Below are 23,327 nucleotides of genomic sequence, written 5' to 3'. Positions count from 1 at the left end.
GTATCATACAACCATACCAACATTTTATTTTTCCAAGTGCAAATTATTCACATCCCAGAAAGTTTTATTCCTCTTTGCCTTTAAAACTGCAAATCTACTTAAAACTTTCATTTCACTAAATCTTGTGACAATGTAAGTGTGCAAATCTTTCTTTTATTCAATTTATATTCAAATCAAAATGCCATTCTGCACCAGTGCTGTTTCTGGGTAAAATGATACAAAACATTTTGCAGGATATGTCATAGCCAGTCATGATATGACACAAGACTTCACAAGTGACACCAGATAATTCACAAGTGGAGATATCACGTGGATGTTCACAGAAGCTTTAATTTTGTGGTTTTCAATTGGAGGGAAATAAATTGGTTTTTGTTTTCTTTTTGGTGTCTGTGACCTAAGAAAATTGGTTGTCACATGCATTTGATGTCACTTTGCCTTTGTGATTTCTCAACTATATCTAATTTTTAATTCCGCTGGTATTTTTTTCCCCACAGATATCCTGAGTGTTGAAACCTCACTGTTCTCGTGGAGATTGTAAAATTTTTGGTCTCAATAACATTGATTTGATCAACTTCAAAAAGTGAAATATCCATGAATTTATTTTGATAGTTTGATTTCCTGTTCATTTTGAAAAGCAAAATATAATTTTAAAACTCGCACACTTGGTTTAAAAAAACCAATTAAATTTACATCTGAAAATAAATTTACATCTTAAAATTGAAGTAACTTGCAATAAATACAGTTATTGCTAAAATTAACAACTGCTTCCTCTTCTCCTCCCCCCGCCCCCGGGCAAAATTGTCATCAATCACCCTGTAAAAAGCCTAACCTCAACCCCTCTGCCCTCTCCAACTAACATCCCATCTCTAACTTCCTCATCCTTTAGGACCTTAAAGGTCATGGCCACCCAATCTGCGCCCACCTCCCAACACTTTCTGTTCAAGTCCCTCAGTCTGCTTGTCCATAACACAATATCCTCTGTGACAATAGCGTGTTATCCTTCATCATCCTCCTTAACCTCTTTGCGGCTGTGGATAGGGTCAACCACTCGGTCCTGCTCCTCAATATGCCATCTCTGTGGCACCACTCTTCTGCAATTTCGTTCTAACTTGTCCCAACGTGACCAGTGCATCTACAAGGGCTTCTCCACCTGTGGCTGCACAGTCACCTGTGGCATGCCTCAAACTTCCATCCTTAGCTGCTTATATTTCTCATTTATATGCACCTCTCAACAATATTCTTTAGCACAGGGGCATCTTCCAAATGTATGCTGACACTCATCTTTCTTTGCAAGCTACCCAACACAAGGTCATTTGGAACTCCACTGCCAACATCTTACCATGTACTAGGTCCTACTCTTCAATAGCACATATATTCCTGAGTGCCACTAGCGCCACATTGATTTCAAAATTATCTTCCTCATTGACAAATCCCTCATGGCCTTGATATCCTCCCTGTGGAACCTCCTCCAGCTTCATGTCCCATCTCACACCATCTGATCTTCCAACTCTGCCTACTATACATTACCTGCTTTCTGCTCACTGCATTCATCTATCAAGCATTAGACTCTCTACTTCTCAAACCAATCTGCCTTTGTACATCTTAGCCCATTTTGGAAATCCTCCTCAAAACCTACCTACCTTAATCACACCCTCAGTCACTTCTGCCGACTCTTCTCCCAACTCATCCTGATGTCTAATTGCCCCTTTGTGAAATGTCTTTGGATATTAAAGGAAGAAAAGAAAGAACTTGCAATTAAAAAGCACCTTTAATGACCTCAGGACCTCCCAAAGCACTTTACAGCCAATTAATTATTTTTGACACGTAGCCACTGTTGTAGGAAATGCGGCAGCCAATTTGTGCATGGCAAGCTTCCAGATAATGTTTTTTGGTGTAGGTTGAGGGATAAATATTGGCCAGGATACCAGGGAGAACTCCTCTGCTCTTCAAAATAGTGCCATGAGATCTTTTATGTCAACCTGAGAGGGCAGACAGGGGGCCTAGGTTTAATGTCTCATCCAAAAGATGGCACCATCTGACAATGCAGCATTCCCTCAGTACTGCAATGAAATGTCAGCGTAGATTTAGTCTCTGGAGTAGCATTTGAACCCACAACCTTCTGACTCGGAGGCAAGAGTGCTACCCACTGAGCCACACCTGACAGCAATAAAGGTGCTATGCAAGTGTAAGTTGTTGTGGTTGTTTGCTGTAAGTTCTCCGTTACAAAACTATGTTGTTTTTTGTTTCCACAGATGAGGCAGGCAGTGGGCAGCCTGATACAGTTGACCTCACTGTATGTCAAGCTCCAGGAGGAGAATACTATTTGGAGGGCGAGACTTGGAACCTTGACACCTGCACGCAATGTACGTGTCACAGTGGACGTGTGCTCTGTGACACTGAAGTGTGCCCACCTCTCCTCTGCCAAGCGCCAATCAAAGAATCAGGTGCTTGCTGTCTGACATGTCCAGGTACGAGACCCCGGGGGGTGGGGGGGGCGAAGAGCTGCTTTAGGATGTAAACATCACTTGTATTATGGGTAATCTTAACAGAAAGTTATGAAATAACTAGTGCTAAACCATCATGGGAAATTTTCAGCATTAATCCCCATGTAGATGAATTAATCCATTACATGTGTTTTTTTTTTAGTGTGACTTTTAAATCTCTGCACCATTTAATCTTTGAGGGAGACGTTTTGATTAACAATTTTAATTATATAAATCCATATGTAGAGGTTTGGTGCACTTACTCTGTAGGGGACTAAATGCTTTTGTGTCATTCTGTGTACACATGTAACATTTCATTGTGCTTTCCACTGTAATCCACAATAACTTGTGGAGTGAAACAGTCACAGAGAAAGATCTATTTATAACGCCATCTGTAATCATTTTGCCAAATGTAAGCCCATTTTAAAGCACATGAAAGAACCCTGTGATTGCAGTGCAGTGATGGTATTTTTTTTAAAATCTGAAAGTGTTTGTTGCTGAACAACAGTGCTTTCATGAAAGCAGGTGTGCCTCTTCGGAAATGTATTGCAGCTGTTCCTTCAAATCAAATCATATTGTTACTTCTATGAAGCTTCTTGTGAGGCCAAATTGTCAGTAAATTATCTTGAGCAATTTTATTCTCTCTAATATATTGTGCTTTAGAACAATTTTTTAAAAACAATTTTTGGATGGATTAGTTTTTCAAATGCTAATACTCGTCCAACGTGTTCAATGAATGTACATGTTAGAAAGGAGGCAAGGGCTGTCCGGAACACAGACAAATCAGTACCTCGGTTTAATTTTGAAATACTCAGGTGAAGAGCCAACATCCACAGTATGTAGGATTTCACTGCAGTTGAAAAGAGTCAGGAGAAATGCCTGGATTTTCCTTCCGAATACAGGGGTGATGTAGGGGGTGGTGGTGTGTGTCAGCTTCACCTCTGACTACTGAGCGGTCCGAATCGCTCCCACTCCCTGGGTTCTAGACCTTGGACTTATTTGGGGGTTGTGACAAAAAAATGCAGCAGACAACTGGGGCTCGATTTTAGGAGCGTGTTTCCGGCGGGTTCCCAGCGGGGTGGCCCCGAAAATCCCGATCTCCGGTCACGTGACCGGATCGCGCCGAAATCCCGGCCACTTCCGGGTACCGCGCTGACGTGCGGGGCTGCGCGCGCAAGCCCCGCTGGTGGGAATCCCGCAGGCAATTAAAGCCAGCGGGGTTCCACTTGAGAGTACTTACCTTGCTCGTTGTGGTCAGTTAATGAGCTGAAGCAGCTGTCAAAAGAGGAAGTGTGGGATTTTAGGTTCAAGGCAGTGAGTTTCCCACACTGGGGGAAACAGTCTCCCTCCAACCAGGCGTGTTGCAGCCAGCAGCCTGTGGCAGGTGCCAAGGTGCGCTCCACGGGGGAGAGCCCTCACCCACGCAGGAGGCCACCGCGTCACATAGGGCAACCCCTGCCCTCCACCACCCCCTGCCAAGCCAGAGGACAGACCGACACGAAACCGCAGCCCCAGTCCGAGGAACCACACACCTACCCTGCACAGCCCCTCAGACCAACACCTGCCAGTTGGGTGGTGTGTGGAGACCCTCGGAGGACGAAGAGCATGACCAGCACCAGCAGCCTCGCAGTCCACGCCGTCCGCCGCAGGGACGTGGATCCCCCCAACACGGTGTTGTTGCACGCCCACCTGCACAGCAGGAGGGAGGGCTACCGCAGAGAGAGACGCGTCGCAGAGGGCACTACCCTCGCCACAGGGTCCACAGACCGAGGCGCAGCTCCCCGGACCTCTCCGAGCAGCAGTGCACAGGGAGGCACAGATTCGCTCGACATGTCGTCGTGGAGATCTGCAGCCTCTTTCATGCCGAGCTGCTCCTGGCTGGCCCCAGCACCAACTGCTTACCTGTCGCTGGCAAAGTCACCACTGCCCTCCACACCTTCTCCTCCGCATCCTTCCAGGGTGCAGCCGGCTACACCGCCGATGTCTCTCAGTCGTCTGCGCGGACGAGCCCTGCAAATACACCTGCACCTACTCTGCAGTAACACGATGGGTGGCATCAGTGGTGGGTCCTCATAGTGATACCCAGGAGCGGGCATTATTGGACACAACGGACAGGATTCGCGGAGACATGGCAGTGGTGGTGTCAATATAATGTGTGCTGTTTGTTGCTCTGAAATTCAATATGGGTAACACCCATGACAAACCCTCAGACACCCTTGTGCACCCCCTTCATGCTGACGAGACGTTTGCCTTACGCTGCCTACTGCACATATGTGATGCATGCCCTGTGGCTGCAGCACAGGTGGTGGCAGGTTGAGTGAGGCTGGCCGTGAGGGAGATGCACGAGAGGGTGAGTATGGGATGGAGCAATGAGATTGTATGAGGAGTGGGTTGCGTGTTAGTGGCAGGGTGAGTACTGGCGAGGTGAGTAGGTGGAGGTAAGATGAGGATGGGGTGTGAGTGGGTATGAAGGGTGATGTGACAGAATAGTGTTGGCGGTGCCGAAGGAGATGTGGGGTGGGGGCAGTGTTGTGGCAGACGAAGTGTAGGGGAAAGACTTCGTCTTCTCACTGCGGCTGACCTACTGCGGTCATTGCAGCGCCTCCTGCACTGTATGCAGGTGGGCGATATGTTGGTGGCGCAGGTGACCCCCTCTGCCACCTCGAGCCAGGCCTTCTTGGTGGCAGAGGCAGGCCGCTTCCTCCCGCCCGCCGGGGGGAAGATCTGTGTCCTCCCCCTCCTCCTCACCCCATCTGATGATACCTGGGGTGAGGCATCATTAAACTGGGAGCAGCCTTCCCCCTGGGCTGCTCCATGCTGCAATTTGTCCCATTGGTTGCAGCATCTGTCAGTGGAGGACTGCCCCTTTAACTAGAGAGCCTCCAGCTGACAGATCGCACTGCGCATGCGCAGCCCGACCGACGCGCAGGCCAGCGCCGTGGACCCCGGAAGAGCAGGTAATTGATTCCTATTAGTGGGTTGCCTGCTACGATCGCGTGGGCAACCCACTAATTTCGCCGAGCGTGTTGACCACGCTCCCGGAGGACCACCCGCTGGGAACCCGCAGGCCTGCTAAATTCGGGCCCCTGGTTTTGGTACAAGAAAAGAAACTGGGTTTATTGAAGTCACAAATGAACTTATAACATTAGGATAATACTGAGATACAAAGTACACTTAGTTAAGAATGGGGAACACACGGCATAACGACGGAAAATCACCATACTAATCCCCTTACTCTTGTCCCACCCCCAAAACCTAACTAAATTGAACTAGGAGAGGTCAGGAATCATGCTCACCAAACCAGGGTTCCTTGACAGTTCGAAATCCAGCCAGGTAAGCCGGTTGCAGTTTTGGGGTACGCTCTTTGTGTCCTCTGGGCCCTGCCGTCCCCACGTGGTCCTGGTCTGTGGAATCTGCGAAGGTTCTTCAGTTGGATAGAGTCTGTTGGTACGGTAAGGCGCAGTTGTGGGTGGACGACCTTCGTGTAGGGCTGCGGTTGCCTTGTTGCTGCTTCAAAACTGCTGTTTAAAACTGAACTGCTTAGAACCTGCTCCAAAACCAATCTTCCTGCTTTGTAACTGGTCCCCAGTTATACTGTTTTTCGAATTTCTTATCTGATTCCCAAAACAAGGTTAGTTCTTTGTCTGATTATGGTGGGCTTCTTCCGGTGATTGTTGGTTTCCTGTCCCCATAACTAGGCTTGAATGGAAAGCCATTGTATTGATGGGTTTGCATAATTGCATTGATTGATTTATGCAAGGTTTTGATGGGCTTTAGTTTCGTGTAAGCTGAAGTCTTTCTCTGGGTTGATTGTTTTAAACGGCTACTCTCATTGTCTGGTTTTCAGGAACAATCCACACTGTCCCAACAAGCCCAGGCATGTCTGCAGGGATCCATTTTTAACCCAGCAGTTGGGTCCTCTGCCATAAAAGTCTAAAAGGTCATATCCTCGTTGATATGAAAAATGTGGGAATTTTGAGAACCCTTCAGTGATGCCAGGGGAAATAACGTGGGGCGATGTGGTGAGATTACCTCCCGCTGAGTCACCACCCCAAAAAAATGTCCACATAAATTTTTCTCTGCCTGCCGCTTGCTCCCCCCAACCACCGCCGCTTGTAAATGACCTTGAAAAGGCAGGGCTGGTTCCAGTGGCCCATTTCCCTTGGTCAGTGCTGCAATGCCACCTCCTGGGAACAACACCCTGTATGTAAGAGTTATTCAGAATCTTTGGGTGGAAGAGCCAGGCGGTGTATAAGCTAAGGATTTTTAATTAGTTATTTTTTGTTGTGCTCTTCTACTTGAAGACCCTGCACATTCCGACTTTTTGCAAAGCAGCTTTTCACTTGGAAAGTTGTTCAATTCTGTCCAGTTGTGGGCGTGCCCCTTTAAGCAGTAGCAGCAAATGAAACACTTCAGCTGTGCAGGATATGTCTCTCGTATAGTGTGACACACGCAACACTGGAAGCCTGCCTTGATACTTAATCAGCCCTGGCCCAGAGAAATAGGATAGCGTCACAGCAGGGTCAGATGATGGCCAGGTTTCCTGTCCCATTTCCGGCAGGAACCTTATCACTGAGGAAATGCAGGCCAAGGTGACACAGATCAGGTGGTAGTAATTAGTTGATTTATTTTAATACTATGCATTTCCCATTTGAGCAAGTTAATATTTAGTGTATTAAAATTCAACTGTATTTTGGAAAGATTTCGTCTTCACTGTGCGAGAGGTAATCTGGCAAAGCAGATTGTCCTCCTGTTGTAGGACCCACCTGGTTTTCATTGCTTTGATTTCAATGGAATTAAAATTGGACGGCTTCTACAATGGACGGGCAATCCGATCGCCAAATTACAGCCCAGGTAGCAAAGATAAAAAATATATCCCGTTGTGTTGTGAGATATTAAGAGAAATACATATTTACCCAGCGAAACGTGCGCGGTTGCTTTTGCTAGTTGCATCGATGAAGAGATTTGCTGTCATTCAGGTCTGCGCCAAATGCTTATGACAAAGTTTTTAGACTTCCTCTTGGAAATGAGCACCATGTTGCTTGTGTGCTCTTCAATCAGTTCTGCTCCATCAGTCTCAACAGTGAAAATGTAATGATCACACGCCTTAACTATTATTCCTACCTGTAACTTAAGAATAATTAAGAAAAGGAACAAAGGCTTATAGTAACTGCATATGAATCAATTTCTGATCATTACAAATTTACTTTCCAGTTATTACAATTGTGTATTGGATTTTAAAGCTGTATATTTGATGACATTTCTAAGATGCGGTACCTGGTAGTGTATGGATATCTGCAGATTCCATATTCAGCTATTTCTGTAACTAATGTTAGTTGATATTTGATTCACATCTCATCTTACTCCAAGTGACGGCTCGTTTTTTTTTAGTGTTCTTATGCTGTTTGATGAGTTGCAGTGAAATATAATCTTATTCATGTAACAATGTAACCTTGCAGAGGGTTTCGAAAATCCCGTTGTGGTGTTGGATGGTTGAGATTTACATATCAAATCAAAAGAAAAAAAATGATTGGATATTTTTATTTCGAAAGAGAGAGATTCTCCACTGCTAGGATCAGCTGTTGTAGGGCATACACAATGTAAACTTTGTTCCTCAAGTTTTGAATTATAGTTTGCCAAGTACTCAAATGACATCTGAAAATACACAAGTGAAGTTAGAGGAAATCAGGGCAATTCAGAAAAGAACATCCAAAATCAACAAAAATTCTAATCAAACTACCCCCTACATGTACAGTATAGTGTAATTCACCACCAAATATCTAATTTTGTTTTAAAAAATACATTGCTATATTAAAAAACATCAGATCTGGTCTGGGTCAAAGAATTTCTGCAATATCGATGCACTTTTTGCTGACATAATCGGGGTAATTTTCTGAGTGTGTGCCGGCGGTGAGAAGAAGCCTGCCCACTGTCAGTCGTATTGAGGACAATTACCTTCAGGACTTTAGAAATACTGTATTTTGGAAAAAATATATATAGTGCTTATATTTACAAGAAATTTGTAAAATTGATGAGAGTACAGTACATGCACCTCAGCAATTTGCACAATAAAGTTTTATGGCATGTGGGTAGCTTAATGGTTATGTATTTATTGGTTGCCTGAAATAATACAGAAGGACCTGCGGGACGTCTCCCAAAGCTTGGAAGGACGTTGTATGGTTTAATTACAGCCAAGATGAATTTTTAGCAGGCAGCTTCATCTATTACACTGCAATTTGAGAGCGGCGCCTAGAAATACCACAATGTTTATGTTAGTTTCATATTGAATTTATCAGCCCTGTGATTTAATTAGCAGTTGTTCTTGTGTCATATTTGAACATCACATAATGAATTTCATAGGTTTTAGGTTCCAAAGCACTATATATATTTGTATAGGTTCAATATGTATTTCCACAAACCTTCAGAAAGCATTCTACTACTGAACAAACAGTAGCTTGATTTTTATATTATTAGCATTTCTCGAACTTCATGTGCCTCTTGTATCTAATTATTTTGTATCCGACTATTCAGTACACGTAAATGTCAAGTGTTTATTCAGAGAGTTTGTTCTTAGTGTCTGAGACCTAACGTGTATTTCTTAACATTTTCATGACAGAAGATCAGTTGAAAGCCCTATTGCCTACCAATAGCAGTGAGTCTGGATATTGCATGTCCAGTGATGGGGATATTCTGTTAGTTGGAGAGTCTTGGAAGCCAAATGCCTGCACGAGCTGTATGTGTGGTGATGGTGCCATTCAGTGTTTCTCTCAGACCTGTTCACCTGCCTTGTGTAGGCTGCCAGTTCTACGGAAAGGGCAATGTTGCCCATATTGCTTGGGTGAGTAAATGATTGTTTCCGTACCATGAAAAGTTGCCTCACAAATTGGAAAGATGCTTTCTTGGATAAATATTTTTCCCCATCCTGTAAAAGCTTAACAAATGTGCTTATACCTTGTGGAATGTCAGGCTACAGAGAACATATTTATCCACTTTCAAAAACTGGTGTTGCTTATCTGTGCAGTGCAGTCATGTATTTATCTTTGGTGGTTACATTAATGTCTTGTAGTGAATCATCTAACAATCCATCTAAGTGAAGCATAGAGTAATCATGCAGCCTAGTCATAAAAAAAGAGTCGAAAAACAGGATGTGTCTTTAAAACCTCTAAATAACTTCTCACAAAGGTTGGTTCATGTATGGATTCTTCAATGAAAATAACTAATAATCTTTGCTAACTTAAGGCTTTGGTGCTACATCTTGCAAGTGCTCCAGGAAAGGGATTTTGAAGTAACACTGTTCATGCTTTATGTTACACAACCTTGAGAAACAGGCAGATTTAAGAGATCTTTAAATCATCACATGGCATATACTCAAAGTGAAATAGACTGGGAAGGAAAGACTTTTCTTTTAACCATCTTTTTATTCTCACTTTCATTTCAGAAGATATGTTGAGAGTGGAAGGGAGCAATCCCAGTTTTCTGTATGTTGTAATGATACATAAGAACAGAAGAATATTGGGAAAAATTAGGAATAGTCCATATATTTTAAGAGATAAACTTTGCTTCAGCAAATGTCACAATTCCTTCTTTCTCTCCAGGGGAAAATACTGACTTTTAAACCAATTTATACTTTTCCTTCAGTGTCCCTTCCTGCCAACTTATTCCACAGACCTGCTATCTTTCAGATAAAAAAGTTTGTCTGACTTCCTTCTGACCTCTAAATTCCTAAGTCAATTAGGAATTGATATTGTAGCCTGTGCTTCAGTGGGTATAATGAGAAAGTTACAGATGCATTTGCAGTTATATTCCACAGGCAGTAGAATATTGCTTAAATATTTTAATAGTATAGTTTTGTTTTAAAATGTTTTAGTATCAGTGCACTGAAAACTTACGTTTAATTTTGTCCTCATCATTGTCGAAACTTGATTTAGGAAATTTGACAGTGAGCATAAAATCACCTCTGACCTACCTCTTCATTTAATGCATTCTGCCAATGTGTGGATGGTAGGTCATAACTACGGTTTGGGCCCCCAATAAGAAATAGATTTAACAGCTGGAAGCCAGATGAACTCATTGAAAAATCAGGCAATACAACTGCAACCCACTGGAAAAGTATTCCACCTCTCAACCCAGTAAATTTGAGAGAGTATTCTTTATCAATAGTAAATTCACACAGAAAAATGTAGAACTTGCAAATGCTCTTTATGTGGAGATTGTTTCATTTATTGCCAACTTTTCTATGTCTTAAGATGTGCCAACAGTTTCTTCACCCACAACAGAGGCTGCTGATGTTTTACTGGAGAAATCAACTGAATTAAAGGGCAAAGAGTTACTCACACCATCTGTTAAGCCTGACCTGTCTTTATTCACAGGTAAAGGGAGAGCTCATTACATTTCTAGATTATTGTTGCGTCGATGTAGAAACTGTTTATATCCCAGACAGGTCCAATCTACCCTCAATAAAAAGAACACAGAACAGATGTCTCTTGAAATGTTCCTGAAGTGAACAGCTGACCATATTGTTCCAATTATTGACTCTTAAATGTATCATTAATCTGTCTGGCCAAATGATGATTTGACCTTGGCAAATTTATTTATTTATTCCCTTCCACTTTTAAAAATATAATTCCCCTTCCCTTTTTTCTTTCTTTCACTGTATGCCCTGTGCAATTATCCAGTGAATGTAAAGGGAAACAAACTTACTACACCAGCCATAAGATGGCATTTAAAAGTGGCACAGATTGACTTGCTGTTCACCTGTTTCCATTTGTCCAAAGGAAAGTCCACTCCCCCGTTCTGTGTCTCTTCAGATGACCTGATCAGAGTCAGGAATTAAGAAATTGCAGGACAAAATTAATATTGAAGGGATTTCTCTGAATGAAGGAGATTCTCTGAAAGAGGGAGAGTGAGGGTGAGCTGAGCATTCCCTCATGCAACCAAGTAGCAAGACTCTAGTTTGTACTCGCACTTCCTTGTATGACATGCTCTTGATCTCAGCGGCGCTGTTGTACTGTTGGAGGGATATGGTAATGAGAAGGTGGCCATTGAGGCCAACTCCTAAGTTATTTAGCTCCTGGCAATTAGGTCAAGAGTGATATTGTCAGAGGTCTAGCAACAAGTGACCTGCTCAGTCTGTCAGCTAGGAAATGGTGTGTGATGTGCAGCAAACAATTAAATGTACAAGAAAACAAGTTATTAAAATAGTTGAGGAAAAATGCCACATACAATAACAATAATTATGTAGCTGTAGTATTAGTTATTAGCGTCCTTGACTAATACCAGCCATTAATAATCTTGAGCTGTTGATGACTTTAATATCCAAAGAAGTGTTGCAATTACTGCAAGTTTTAAACTGAACTGAAATAATTTATAGTTGAGCCAGAAAAAAATTATAGAAAAACCCATATTACAGTTAAATCCAGTTAATTTAATTACCTTTCCTATTATATACTGAGTGCTGATGTATTTAATGACTCCATGTGTACCTTGAGATTGGGTGACATGAATATGGAAATCATATCAGACTAATTCCATTGAAGGTGAATAAGCATCAATCTTGATCCTCTGAGAAACATGACAAATGTAGTTTGTTTTTAAATGAAGATGTTTGGTATATATTTGCAGGATTTTGCAAATTATTTTTATACACTTAACTGAAATATATGCTCATTCACAATCAGCTGTATGAGACGTCATAGGAATTTGATTGGAATTCTGAAATTTTGCCTTTATTGTTATGTTAGAGCTTTCAGTAACATTGCAACTGCATCATTTAAAAATGTTTTTATTGAAGTCAGCTACACACTAGCTGTAATCTTTTGAATCAGATATTCTCCGTTTATCAGGCTTTTAAAACCTGATCTGCAGGGGTTTCACCCAATAATTAGGGTACCCAGACCTACTTTTCTTTTAATAGTTTTCCCCCCAACCAACAAATTTATGGTCAAGTGATTTCAGGACTCTGGCTGCAGCCTACACGCCATGTTTATTTTCCATGGTGGGATAGTGGATGGCATGCAGTTTCAGGCATTCTCCCCATCCCACCTCCCCAGCCTGTTTACTTTCCCTGGTGGTAAATGGGCTGGTCTTGAACTTACCATCTTGGATGTTGCGACTCATAACCCTTGACCCCTCCTTCCCCTGGGAGCTTTCCTCCTGGTGACATTTCATTAAACAAGAATTAATTACAAGCACTTAAATTCAGTATACTGTATAAATATATAGTAGTAACTATGTAAGTGCCATAGCAAACTAAAAGCCTCTTTTTATTTCATATCAGAGACCTCAATTATTTTTTCAAACTTACCTTAACAGTCAGCAAATCTATTATAAGTGCACATAATGCTTTGAAAAGTAAGCAACAACTTGCATTGAAATAGCGCCTTTTAATGTGGAAAAATATCCCAAGGCACTTTACAGAGGCATATTCAGACAAAAATGAACACCAAGCCAGAGAACAGGATATTAGTGGGGGGGTGGGAGGGGGGGGGGCCTAAAACTTGGTCAAAGAGGTGGGTTTCAAAAAGAGAGGAGTAGAGGGAGATAGAGAGGTGGAAGAGTTTACAGAGGGAATTCCAGAATGTGGGGCCTAGATGACTGAAGGCATGGCTGCCAATGATGGGACGAAGGTAGGGTGGGATGCCCAGGAGGCCAGAGTCAGATGAACGCAGAGTTCTTGGAGATTGTTGGCTGGAGGAGGTTACAGAGATAGGGAGGGGCGAAGCCATGAAAGGATTTAAACGGAAGAATGAGAATTTTAAATTGGAGGCGTTGGGGAACTGAGAGACAATTTAGGTCAATGAGCACAGGGGTGATTGGTGACCGGGACTTTGTGCGTGATAGGATACAGGCAGCAGAGTTTTGGATAGGATACAGGCAGCAGAGTTTTGGATGAGCTGAAATTGATAGAGCGTAGTGGATGGGAGGCTTGTCAGGAGAGCTTTGGAATAATCGAGTCTGGGGCTGACAATGGCATGGATGAAAATTTCAACAGCAGATGGGCTGAGGCAGGGACAATCTTGGAGGTGATGGAGAGGATATGGAATCGGAAGCTCAACTCAGGGTTGAATAGGACACTGAGTTAATGAACAGTCTGGATCGACCTGAGACAGTGGTCGGGGAGGGGAAATAGAATCGATAGCAAGGATACGGAGTTTGTGCTGATGGTTGAACATGGCTTCAGTCTTCCCTATATTTAACTGGAGGAAATTGTGGCTCATCCACAACTAGATGTCGGACAAGCAGTCTGAGAACGCAGAGACAGTGAAGGGTAGAGACAGGTGGTGGAGGGTAGAGCTGGGTGTCATCAGCATACATGTGGAAGCTGACCCCTTGTCTTCGGATGATATCGCCAAGGGGCAGCATGGAGAGGAGGGGGGTCAAAGATAAATTCTTGGGGAACTCGGGAGGTAAGGGTGCAGGTCCAGGAAAATAAGCCACTGTGAGAGACATTGCTCTGGTTATAATTCAATGAGTAAGAGTGTGGGACCAAGCAAGAGCAGCCCCACTGACCTGAACAATGAAGGAGAGGCTTTGGAGGAAGATGGTGTGGTCGACCGTATCAAAGGCTGCAGAGGATAGTGCACCCCAGTCATCAAAGATGTCATTTGTGACTGAGTAGGGCTGTTTCAGTGCTGCATAGGGGCAGAAACCTGATTGGAGAGATTCAAACATGGAGTTGTGGAAAAGATGGGCACGGATTTGAGAGGTGACAACACGTTCAAGGACTTTGGAGAGGAAACAGAGGTTGGAGATGGAGTGATAGTTTGCAAGGACAGAGGGATCGAGGGTGTTTTTTTTGAGGAAGGTATGATGGTAGTTTTGAAAGGGACACGGCCAGTACCAGAGGAGAGTGAACCATTTACAATGTCAGCTAGCATGGGGACAAGAATGGAAGTTGGATGGTCAGCAGTTTAGTGGGAATGGGGTCAAGGGAGAAGGAGGTGGGTCTTGTGGACAAGATGAGCTCGGAGAGGGCATGAGGGTAGATAGAGAAATTAGTGAAGGGCACAGGATCAGGGCTAGGGAAGGGGCGAGATTTCACTTGGTGGACAAGAGGAGGGGGGGAAGCAGCAGAGGCAGCTGAATGGATTGTCTCAAGTAATGTGTCAGTGAAAGTCAGTTCATGGCCATGAAGGGTGGGGCAGCAATGAATAAGGTAGGAAGGGGATATTAATTCACTGGGATACCATTTGATTTATTCAGGTGCCCTTATTGATTTGTTGGTGTGCCTGCTGCTGTATAAATTTATTAATTCACTGTTGCCTCCTGTTTAATTCATTGATTTCTTGTTGTGCGAGCTGCAATATGAATTAATTAATTCTCTGGTGCCTGCTACTTCATTACTTTATTGATGTGCCCACTGCTCCATTAATTCACTGCTAACTGTTGCTGTTCTACTTCGTTAATTGGCTGGTGCCCGTTGCTCTATGAATGTATTGATTTCCGTGGTAATCAATGCTCTATTAATTTGTTAAATCGCATGCCTGCGCAGCTGTGTTGTATTGTTTATCAGTAACATTTTGTTGTTGAGTGAGAGAGCATATATACAGTTTGTGTTGGTTTCTGTAGGTGGAGTTTTCATATTGCAATTGTACAATGTCAAAAATACAATAGCCTGTTTTGTAATTTAAGGGTTCCAGTTTATTTCATCAATTTTCACTCTCCATGTCATAGTGGTAGCAGCTTTTGTTCGTTGTTTTAACATGTATTGTCATGGGAACATCGAAATGAAACTGTTTAACACTGTGCACACCTTGACTCCCGAAGTACAATGCCACAGGAGATTATTACCCTATTTTTTAAAATTCATTCTGGGGATATGGGGGTCGCTAGTAAGGCCAGCATTTATTGCCCATCCCCATGTGCCCTTGAGAAGGTGGTGGTGAGCCTTCTTGAACCACTGCAATCCATGTGGGGAAGATACTTCCACTGTGCTGTTAGGTTAGGAGTTCCAGGATTTTGATCTAGCGATCATGAAGGAACAGCGATATATGTCCGTCGGGATGGTCTGTGACTTGGAGGTGATGGCGTTCCCATGCACTTGCTGCCCTTGACCTTCTCGGTGGTAGAGGTCACGGGTTTCGGAGGTGCTGTCGAAAAAGCCTTGGTGAGTTGCTGCAATGCATCCTGTAGATAGTACACCAGTGGTGGAGCAAGTGGATGTTTATATTAGGAAGAAAAGATTTGGGAAAATCTAGACACAGCCAAAAAGTGAAATAATTTTTGCTTCTTTGCTTTACCTATACTTGGCTGGCACTATTTTGTTCACAGTGCAGCAAGCATGATTTCTTATTACTTGTGTATTTGTTTCTTCTTGCATCATTATAGAAAGTACTGACGCACCTCCCCAGCAGACTGAAATGGCTGTAATCTACCAGTCAGCAGCGTGGGTCCTGGCAGCCATATTACTTGCAATCATCATCTTCTTAATAGCCACCCTTGTAATAAATAGAAAGAAACAGTGGTTCCAGATGCCTTGCTATCATGCACCAACTAAGGTAAGATGAACACATTAAAAGTTAGAATTAATACAAAGTTAGTGAACTGGAAGAAAATCTCACCTTGCACCTGTAAGTACTTACTTGGTGGCCATAATTTGGTAAAGCCACCTATTGTGTTCCTCCCTTTATGAATAATCAGTAATATCAAAAGGACAGTACCACAATGGTATAGATACATCTTAAGCATTCATGGAGAATGGTGCAGTGATATTAATCGTGATGCAGTGACATCACTTTGCTCACCATGTTTGCTGTTAATTGATTTTTGTTTTAAAAATTAAAATTAAAAATGCTGAAACTGGGTTGAAGAAATTAATGCTACAAAAGTATAATTCTTTCAGTGTTGCGAATTTTTCCTAACAGCCAACATGGCAGATCTGCTGTAGAACATTCATCGCCTGAACCTACTATTGAAGCAATCATATCCTTTAAGTAACAAAATGGATTTGCCTTCAGCTTTCCGAATTGCTCATTGTGTAAATGCACCATGTACTGTCGTGCTAAGCCATAGAGATCAGAAGGTCCCAGAGTTCAATCCCGGGTTGTATTGAGTTAGTTGATCACTGTGTACGGGCATAGGCAATACAATTGGTTTCAACATCTCTGAGCTAGGGAAGGGAAAAATTAGTCAGAGTTCGCAATTTTGATCAATAGCTAGTGATCCCTGGGAGAAAGTGCATGTGTGTGGCAAGATCCAGCTCGAGTCTGCTGTCCCCGCCACCCCTCCCCCGACAATGGTAGAATAGCCTGCAGCCACTCACATTTTAGGTTCACACATTGAAGATTGACCACTGGGGAAGATTCCAGAGGGTTGCTGGCACCCATAAAGCCATACAAAACATCAGTCTTTGGGAGAGAAGGGGAGAAAGTGGGAAGAATAAATGGATTTGCCCATACAAGCACAGATGATGGAGACTATAACCATACTTGTGATGTGGTCATATAAACATTAATGCAAAATTATTAATTGTTCTGGTTTTCTGAAACAAACGAGTGATTCAGGTCAGCAAAAATCCTTGCCTGGAGATGGTCAAATCATGTATGTGATGCCTCAGTGATCCTTGATGTGACTTGCAATGTTGCTGGTTTTAATGTTCAGCTGTACTGTCAAAACTCTTGTAATCTTTATCTTCAGCATGTTCAAAAAAGAAAGACTTGCATTTATATAGCGCCTTTCACAACCTCAGGACATCCCAAAGAGCTTTACAGACAATGAAGTACTTTTGAAGTGTAGTCACTGTTGTAATGTAGGAAACACAGTAGCCACTTTGTGCACAAGGTCCCACAAACAGCAATGTGATGTTTTTATAGAGATGTTGATTGAGGGATAAATATTGGCCAGGACACGAGAGCGATCTCCCCTGCTCTTCTATGAAATAGTGCCATGGGATTTTTTACGTCCACCTGAGAGGGTAGATGGGGCTTCCAAAAGACAGCATCTCCGACAGTGCAGCACTCCCTCTGTTGACTAGAGTGTCAGCCGAGATTTTGCGCTCAAGTCTCTGGAGTGAGGTTTGAACCCACAACCTTCTGACTCGGAGGCGAGAGTGCTAACACTGAGCCACGGCTAATACCGAAGCATAAGAAGATAAGCTTATGCATAAGCAGATAAGTTAAAATAAATCAGTACTTGTACAGACATATTTGAGTTCAAACAATGTAGGACAGTTGGATGAATCAAAGGGAACCTTTGTCAGCTTTTGATTGTATTTTTAATTTGTGTGAATAAAATTCCTGCTTTATTGAGAGTGGAGGAAAATATTCAGTGTTTTGATTCTAAAATAATCCCTACTTAAGCACTGTATAGAGAAAAAAATTGATTAGAACATTTGTGACCTGAGAGAAGTATCCTTCACTGGAGTTTGCGGGGTCAGTGGGAGGGCGCCTCATTTGTATGGATCAGGAAGACACAAGTACCACTTTAGGCGCATCTCTGGTGCCTGCTCGCCCCAGGTGCCTGGAAGCTCAGATCCCCGCCTGCTCATGATGCTACTCCAGTTGGCACCAATACAGCAAATGGGCCAATACAGGATTTTTTTTTAAATGTTCCTCTGAGGTCCAGGTCAAACCTGGATCCCATCAGTGGGGCCTACATGTAGTCTTGTGGGAGCTGATATGCATCACCTCAATGGTTGTACCAGCCCCAATGGGAAGCCAGGTTCCTTTCCATGGCTAGGGCCAGGAACTCCCAGTTTAAGAAGTCCTTAGCCCAGCCCAACATTTACTTTGTAAGGGGCAGACAACATAAGAACATAAGAAATAGGAGCAGGTGTAGGCCACATGGCCCCTCGAGCCCGCTGTGCCATTCAATCAGATCGTGGCTGATCTTCGACCTCAACTCCACTTTCCTGCCCGATCCCCATATCCATTGATTCCCCTAGAGTCCAGAAATCTGTCGAACTCAGCCTTGAGCAGCATTTCTCCCATACCTTGCCCATGTGGCCATTGATGTGAAAGCCGAGATGGTGCATGACATCGGTCGGTTCTCCCATGGGGGCATCACAGCCCAGTCTTTATCCTGTTCTCGCCCTACATTCACACATGCAGTTTCCAGGATTCAGTGGATTGTGATCAAGAGTTGGAACTCTTGCTGATATATATTTTCCCTCCTTAATTCACACTGCTGAGACCCACTGTAGCACCCAGTTGAGCTCAGCTAACTCTCCATAGACTAGGATTAAAAGAAAGAAGTTTCATTTATATAGCACCTTTTCACATCCTCAGGACGTCCCGAAGTGCTTTACAGCTAATTAAATACTTTTGAAGTGTGGTCACTGCTACAATGCAAAGCAAGCAGCAGCCAATTTGCGCACAGCAAGGTTGCACAAACGGCAATGAGATAAATAACCAGATAATATGTTTTAGGCGTTGGTTGAGAGATAAATATTGTTCCAGGACACTGGGAGAACTCACCTGCTCTTCAAGAAGTGTCATGAGATATTTTACATCCAAAGGAGTGGGCAGATGGAGCCTCGATTTAACTTCACGTAAAAAAGACAGCACCTTCGACAGTGTCAGCCTAGATTTATGTGCTCAAGTTCCTGCAATAGGAACCTGGGACCTTTTGGTCTTTATGGCTTTTTGCTGCGCCTTTCAGTCCATTTATCGACCACGCCACTGGAGAGTACCCATGTTGTCGTTTCTGAGCACCATTTCATTTGGAGTTCTTAAGAACTACTGTAGGTAAAGCAGATGTAGATGCAACAGTTCTTTAGCACTCAGCAGAAAAGTGCAGAAGAGCAATCTTCTACAATTGTTACAGTTGTATTGTGGGTGCCACAGATTGGCGGAATTGAATTTTGATTTCCACACTCTGCTGAATCTCAAATCTCCATTACACTTTCACAGATATCTCCCTGCAAAGTGTGGAAGGGGAAGCTCCATGGCTGGAAATGAAAGTCACAGCCACATCTTTTAGACAGCTATGCACATGCAAGTTTGCACATAAGGAATTGTTTTTTTATTTTGTGGGTGGTGACCTGAAATCCACTCCACAAAGTAAGCAATGTAGATCCCAAGTCAAGACAAGCAGAACTGCTTCTATACAATATTGATGAGGTATAATGGGGCAGAGGGGGGGTGACTGATTGATTAAACTGGGGGGCGAGAAGCAGGCAAAACAAGTACTCCTTTCAATTGGTTTAAGAGGTTTGTCACATTTTAACCAATTATTGGCCTGAATTACCACCCCCAGATATCACACTGTCATACAATAACATGGTGGAAGTTGGACAAAAAGTAGCCATTTTACATGTCACAAAATGGTTTTGCACCACCCAACTTTGAAAGTGAGGACCAAAGCTCTGCTTTTTGTAAAGATACCTATGAAAACCACTTTTGACTGTTGTTCAAATTGTAACTGTGGTTAATTAGGGATGAATAACATCTGTTTTATGTCTTTATTCAAAAAAAATTAGCATCAAAGCACTGAGACAGAATTTTTTTTGAACCTGTAGAATTAGTTGTGGCAAACCTAAATAGTTTTATACTAGCCAAGGAATGCTTTCATAAAACTGACTTTTATCTTTTTTTATAACAGACGCAGTTCTTGAAAAATCCAGTTGACAAACAAACTGTGGTCTACATGGACTCTGCGAAAGGAAACAAAATGCACAATGTTAATAACTGCTGCAGAATGGATCTAATGACAGAAACAGATTCCCAATGCAATGAGAAATACAGTGTGCGTGCAGAAAAACAAAGCAACAGCCAACAAAACAAACTGCTTGGATAGAAACATGAAAAAAGTTGGCTTATGAACTGATGGAGTATTGGCAGTAATTCAAAGAGTGTGCTCCATTCAACAGCCTTGCTTCTTCTGGTTTCCATTATATTACGAGTTAATGATTCCAGCTTGTTATGTGTGTATGATTCAGGTACTTGCAAAATAACTATTACTTTTTAAAACCATATGTCTTTATTGACTTTCCTGTTCATTTAAAATGCCCAAAAGAATTAAGAGGGAAACTTGCCAAAAGGAAAAAAAGTTACAAAGCCAGCGAATAAATACCAAACGTTTCATTAATTTTGTATGGAACGGTACAACATGGGAAAAAATGTGTGGGGACAACACAGGGGGAGGAGTAGGCCTTGCAATCATTTACTGTAACCACTTTATTCCAGGAGAGTTTAATCAAGCAACGCCTTCATTTAAACTGTTCTAAATGTTATGGATTTAGCATTTTCAAGCCCAGGCAGATTTTATTTTGTTTAAAATTGATTTTTTTTGGAAATGCTGGGGATAATAATAGAATATATATTTCTTAATGTCCTATGCTAAAAGACTAAGAGAATAAAGTAATTTTCTTTGGAAGGAGAGACCTTTAAAGATTATTTTTCATTGTGAAAATTTTCGGCACTAAATTAGTAAGACAAATAACTCGAAAATAGAGAATAGCTAAGAGCTGAGCAGGGCAGTCATTTTATTCCACCTTCTTTAAACACCTAGGTTAAAGTTGTTAAAATGTTCAGTAGGTATTTGTGTGGTAGAATTTCTCATCATCTAAAGATCACAAGATGACACTGAAAATACCAAGTTAGACTTACAAATGCTGAAAGAGGAAGATGAATGGTACCAGAATAATCTGGCTTTGCTGTACAGCATTATTACTGCAGAAAGATACATTTAACTGTAGCATTATTAATATTGCTGTTAACATTCGCTATGGCAGTGGTTTACGTGTTGTATCAATTCCTATACCTGTACTCTGTATATGTTTTCATTGTGTTGAATGTATCCACAATTTTTGTTTGTGGGCAGTTTGTCATTCCAGTTTTTAAAAAGAATTCAACTGAGCATTGCTGCTTTATTCAGCTGGCTAAAACAGAGCTCAATACAAATGCCAAATGCAGGAAAAGCCAACATGGAAACAGTGTATTATCAGCTTTAAGTTAAAGGTGTTGTCTGATTTCTGAGGTAAAAGGAGCCCCTGTTCGCACAACATCGAGGATAGAGGGGCCATAAAATGAGATACAGTGCTAAAATATTTTTGGGGAGTGGGGGAAGGAGGAGGTGGTGGTGAAGAGTCGGATATAAGTAGTAAATCAATGATGAAGAGCACCTACATGCCTCTCTAAGCAGTTCTAGCTACACCCAGGCTTAAAATGCAGGCTTAACCCATTTACAGTGCTCTAGATGGCTAAGATTGAGGATAAAAAGACTGTCAAAATATTAACAATATTTTGAGGTGTCAAGCGAGGGTGAAATGTCGTAACTACTCTAGTAGTTTAAAATAAGTGGGAGCGCAGGGATTATGTTGGTAAGCTGTGGCACTTTGTAGTCAATGTTACTATTAACATTAAGGATTTTAAGAATAGCCCTATTGATACCAGGCTGTGAGCGTATAAATTCTTTTAAGTTGTAAGAAGTTTCAAGTATTTTTGTAGATACTTAGTTTGCAGATAATTGAGCAAAAGGGAGGAGAGTTTCTTAATTTATTTTTTCAAATAGCTTAATTTATTAATCTAAGTAGAATCTGTATAGAAGAATAGCAGAGGGCTTAAAGATTCTGTTTACTCCTAGTTGTTACTGTGATCAGTAGTCCAATAAGTTGAGACGATGTGGCAGAGCTCTTATACTGAGATAATGCTGTTGGCTGATAATATACCTTTTAAACAAAACCTGTAAACCCCTTTGCTGTACTTTTTACGTAAGTTCTTAATAGATTTTTCTTTGTTTAATTCTTTACAGTTGAAACATAGAGATCTAAATTGCTTATTTATTTACATCAATGTGTAGTAGCAGTTGTAAATGCACATGGCCTAGCAGCTGGGTTGTAACTAGTAAAAAGGCTTTTACTCATTTAAATAAATTTTGTTGTGGAAGTCCTATGAATCTGTGGTAACATGTTTTCCAAATTTACTATGAGAAGCTACTTGCAATGAAACCTTTATGCCACCTCTTGTTGACAATTTGAGAAAATGCTTCACCCTTGCCTCTGACCCAAGAAAATGTATCAAGTGATGAGAAAAAGATGTTTACATAGAAAGTAGGAGCAGAAGTAGGCCATTCGGCCCTTCGAGCCTGCTCCGCCATTCAATATGATTATGACTGATCCTCTATCTCAATACCATATTCCCGTGATCTCCCCATACCCCTTGACGCCTTTTGTGTCTAGAAATCTATCTAGCTCCTTCTTAAATATATTCAGTGACTTGGCCTCCACAGCCTTCTGTGGCAGAGAATTCCACAGGTTCACCACCCTCTGAGTGAAGAAATTTCTCCTCATCTCAGTCCTAAATGTCCTACCCCTTATCCTGAGACTGTGACCCCTCGTTCTGGACCCCCCAGCCAGGGGAAACATCCTCCCTGCATCCAATCTGTCTAGCCCTGTCAGAATTTTATATGTTTCAATGAGATCCCCTCTCATTCTTCTAAACTCCAGTGAATACAGGCCGAGTTGACCCAATCTCTCCTCATATGACAGTCCTGTCATCCCAGGGATCAGTCTGGTGAACCTTCGCTGCATTCCCTCTATGGCAAGTATATCTTTTCTTGGGTAAGAAGACCAAAGCTGCACACAATGCTCCAGGTGTGGTCTCACCAAGACCCTGTATAACTGGAGTAAGACATCCCTGCTCCTGTACTCAAATCCTCTTGCAATGAAGGCCAACATACCATTTGCCTTCCTAACTGTTTGCTGCACCTGCATGTTTACTTCCAGTGACCTGTGTACACGGACACCCAGGTCCTTTTGTACATCAACATTCCCCAATCTATCACCATTTAAATAATACTCTGCCTTTCTGTTTTTCCTTCCAAAGTGGATAACTTCACATTTATCCACATTACACTGCATCTGCCATGTATTTGCCCACTCACTCAACTTGTCTAAATCGTCTTGAA

At 42.2% G+C, this 23,327-nt stretch overlaps 1 protein-coding gene across 2 annotated transcripts in view; it reads left to right on the top strand.

Moving 5' to 3' along the window:
• The window catches only part of LOC137326328 (cysteine-rich motor neuron 1 protein-like), a 272,715-nt gene extending 250,399 nt beyond the window's left edge, over positions 1-22,316 (top strand). For both annotated transcript variants that reach the window (XM_067991313.1, XM_067991312.1), the window contains 5 exons: positions 2,253-2,468; positions 9,100-9,321; positions 10,730-10,852; positions 15,810-15,979; positions 20,022-22,316. In XM_067991313.1, the coding sequence (XP_067847414.1) occupies positions 2,253-2,468; positions 9,100-9,321; positions 10,730-10,852; positions 15,810-15,979; positions 20,022-20,216 (926 nt within the window). In that variant the 3' untranslated portion in view covers positions 20,217-22,316. The remainder of the gene's footprint in view (positions 1-2,252; positions 2,469-9,099; positions 9,322-10,729; positions 10,853-15,809; positions 15,980-20,021) is intronic.
• Positions 22,317-23,327: the final 1,011 nt, after the last annotated feature.

The sequence above is a fragment of the Heptranchias perlo genome, chromosome 10 (genome assembly GCF_035084215.1).
Source record: "Heptranchias perlo isolate sHepPer1 chromosome 10, sHepPer1.hap1, whole genome shotgun sequence".
Classification (NCBI taxonomy): domain Eukaryota; kingdom Metazoa; phylum Chordata; class Chondrichthyes; order Hexanchiformes; family Hexanchidae; genus Heptranchias; species Heptranchias perlo.
The sequence above is the reverse complement of the archived record's forward strand: the minus strand, read 5'-3'. Positions and strand labels throughout refer to the sequence as shown.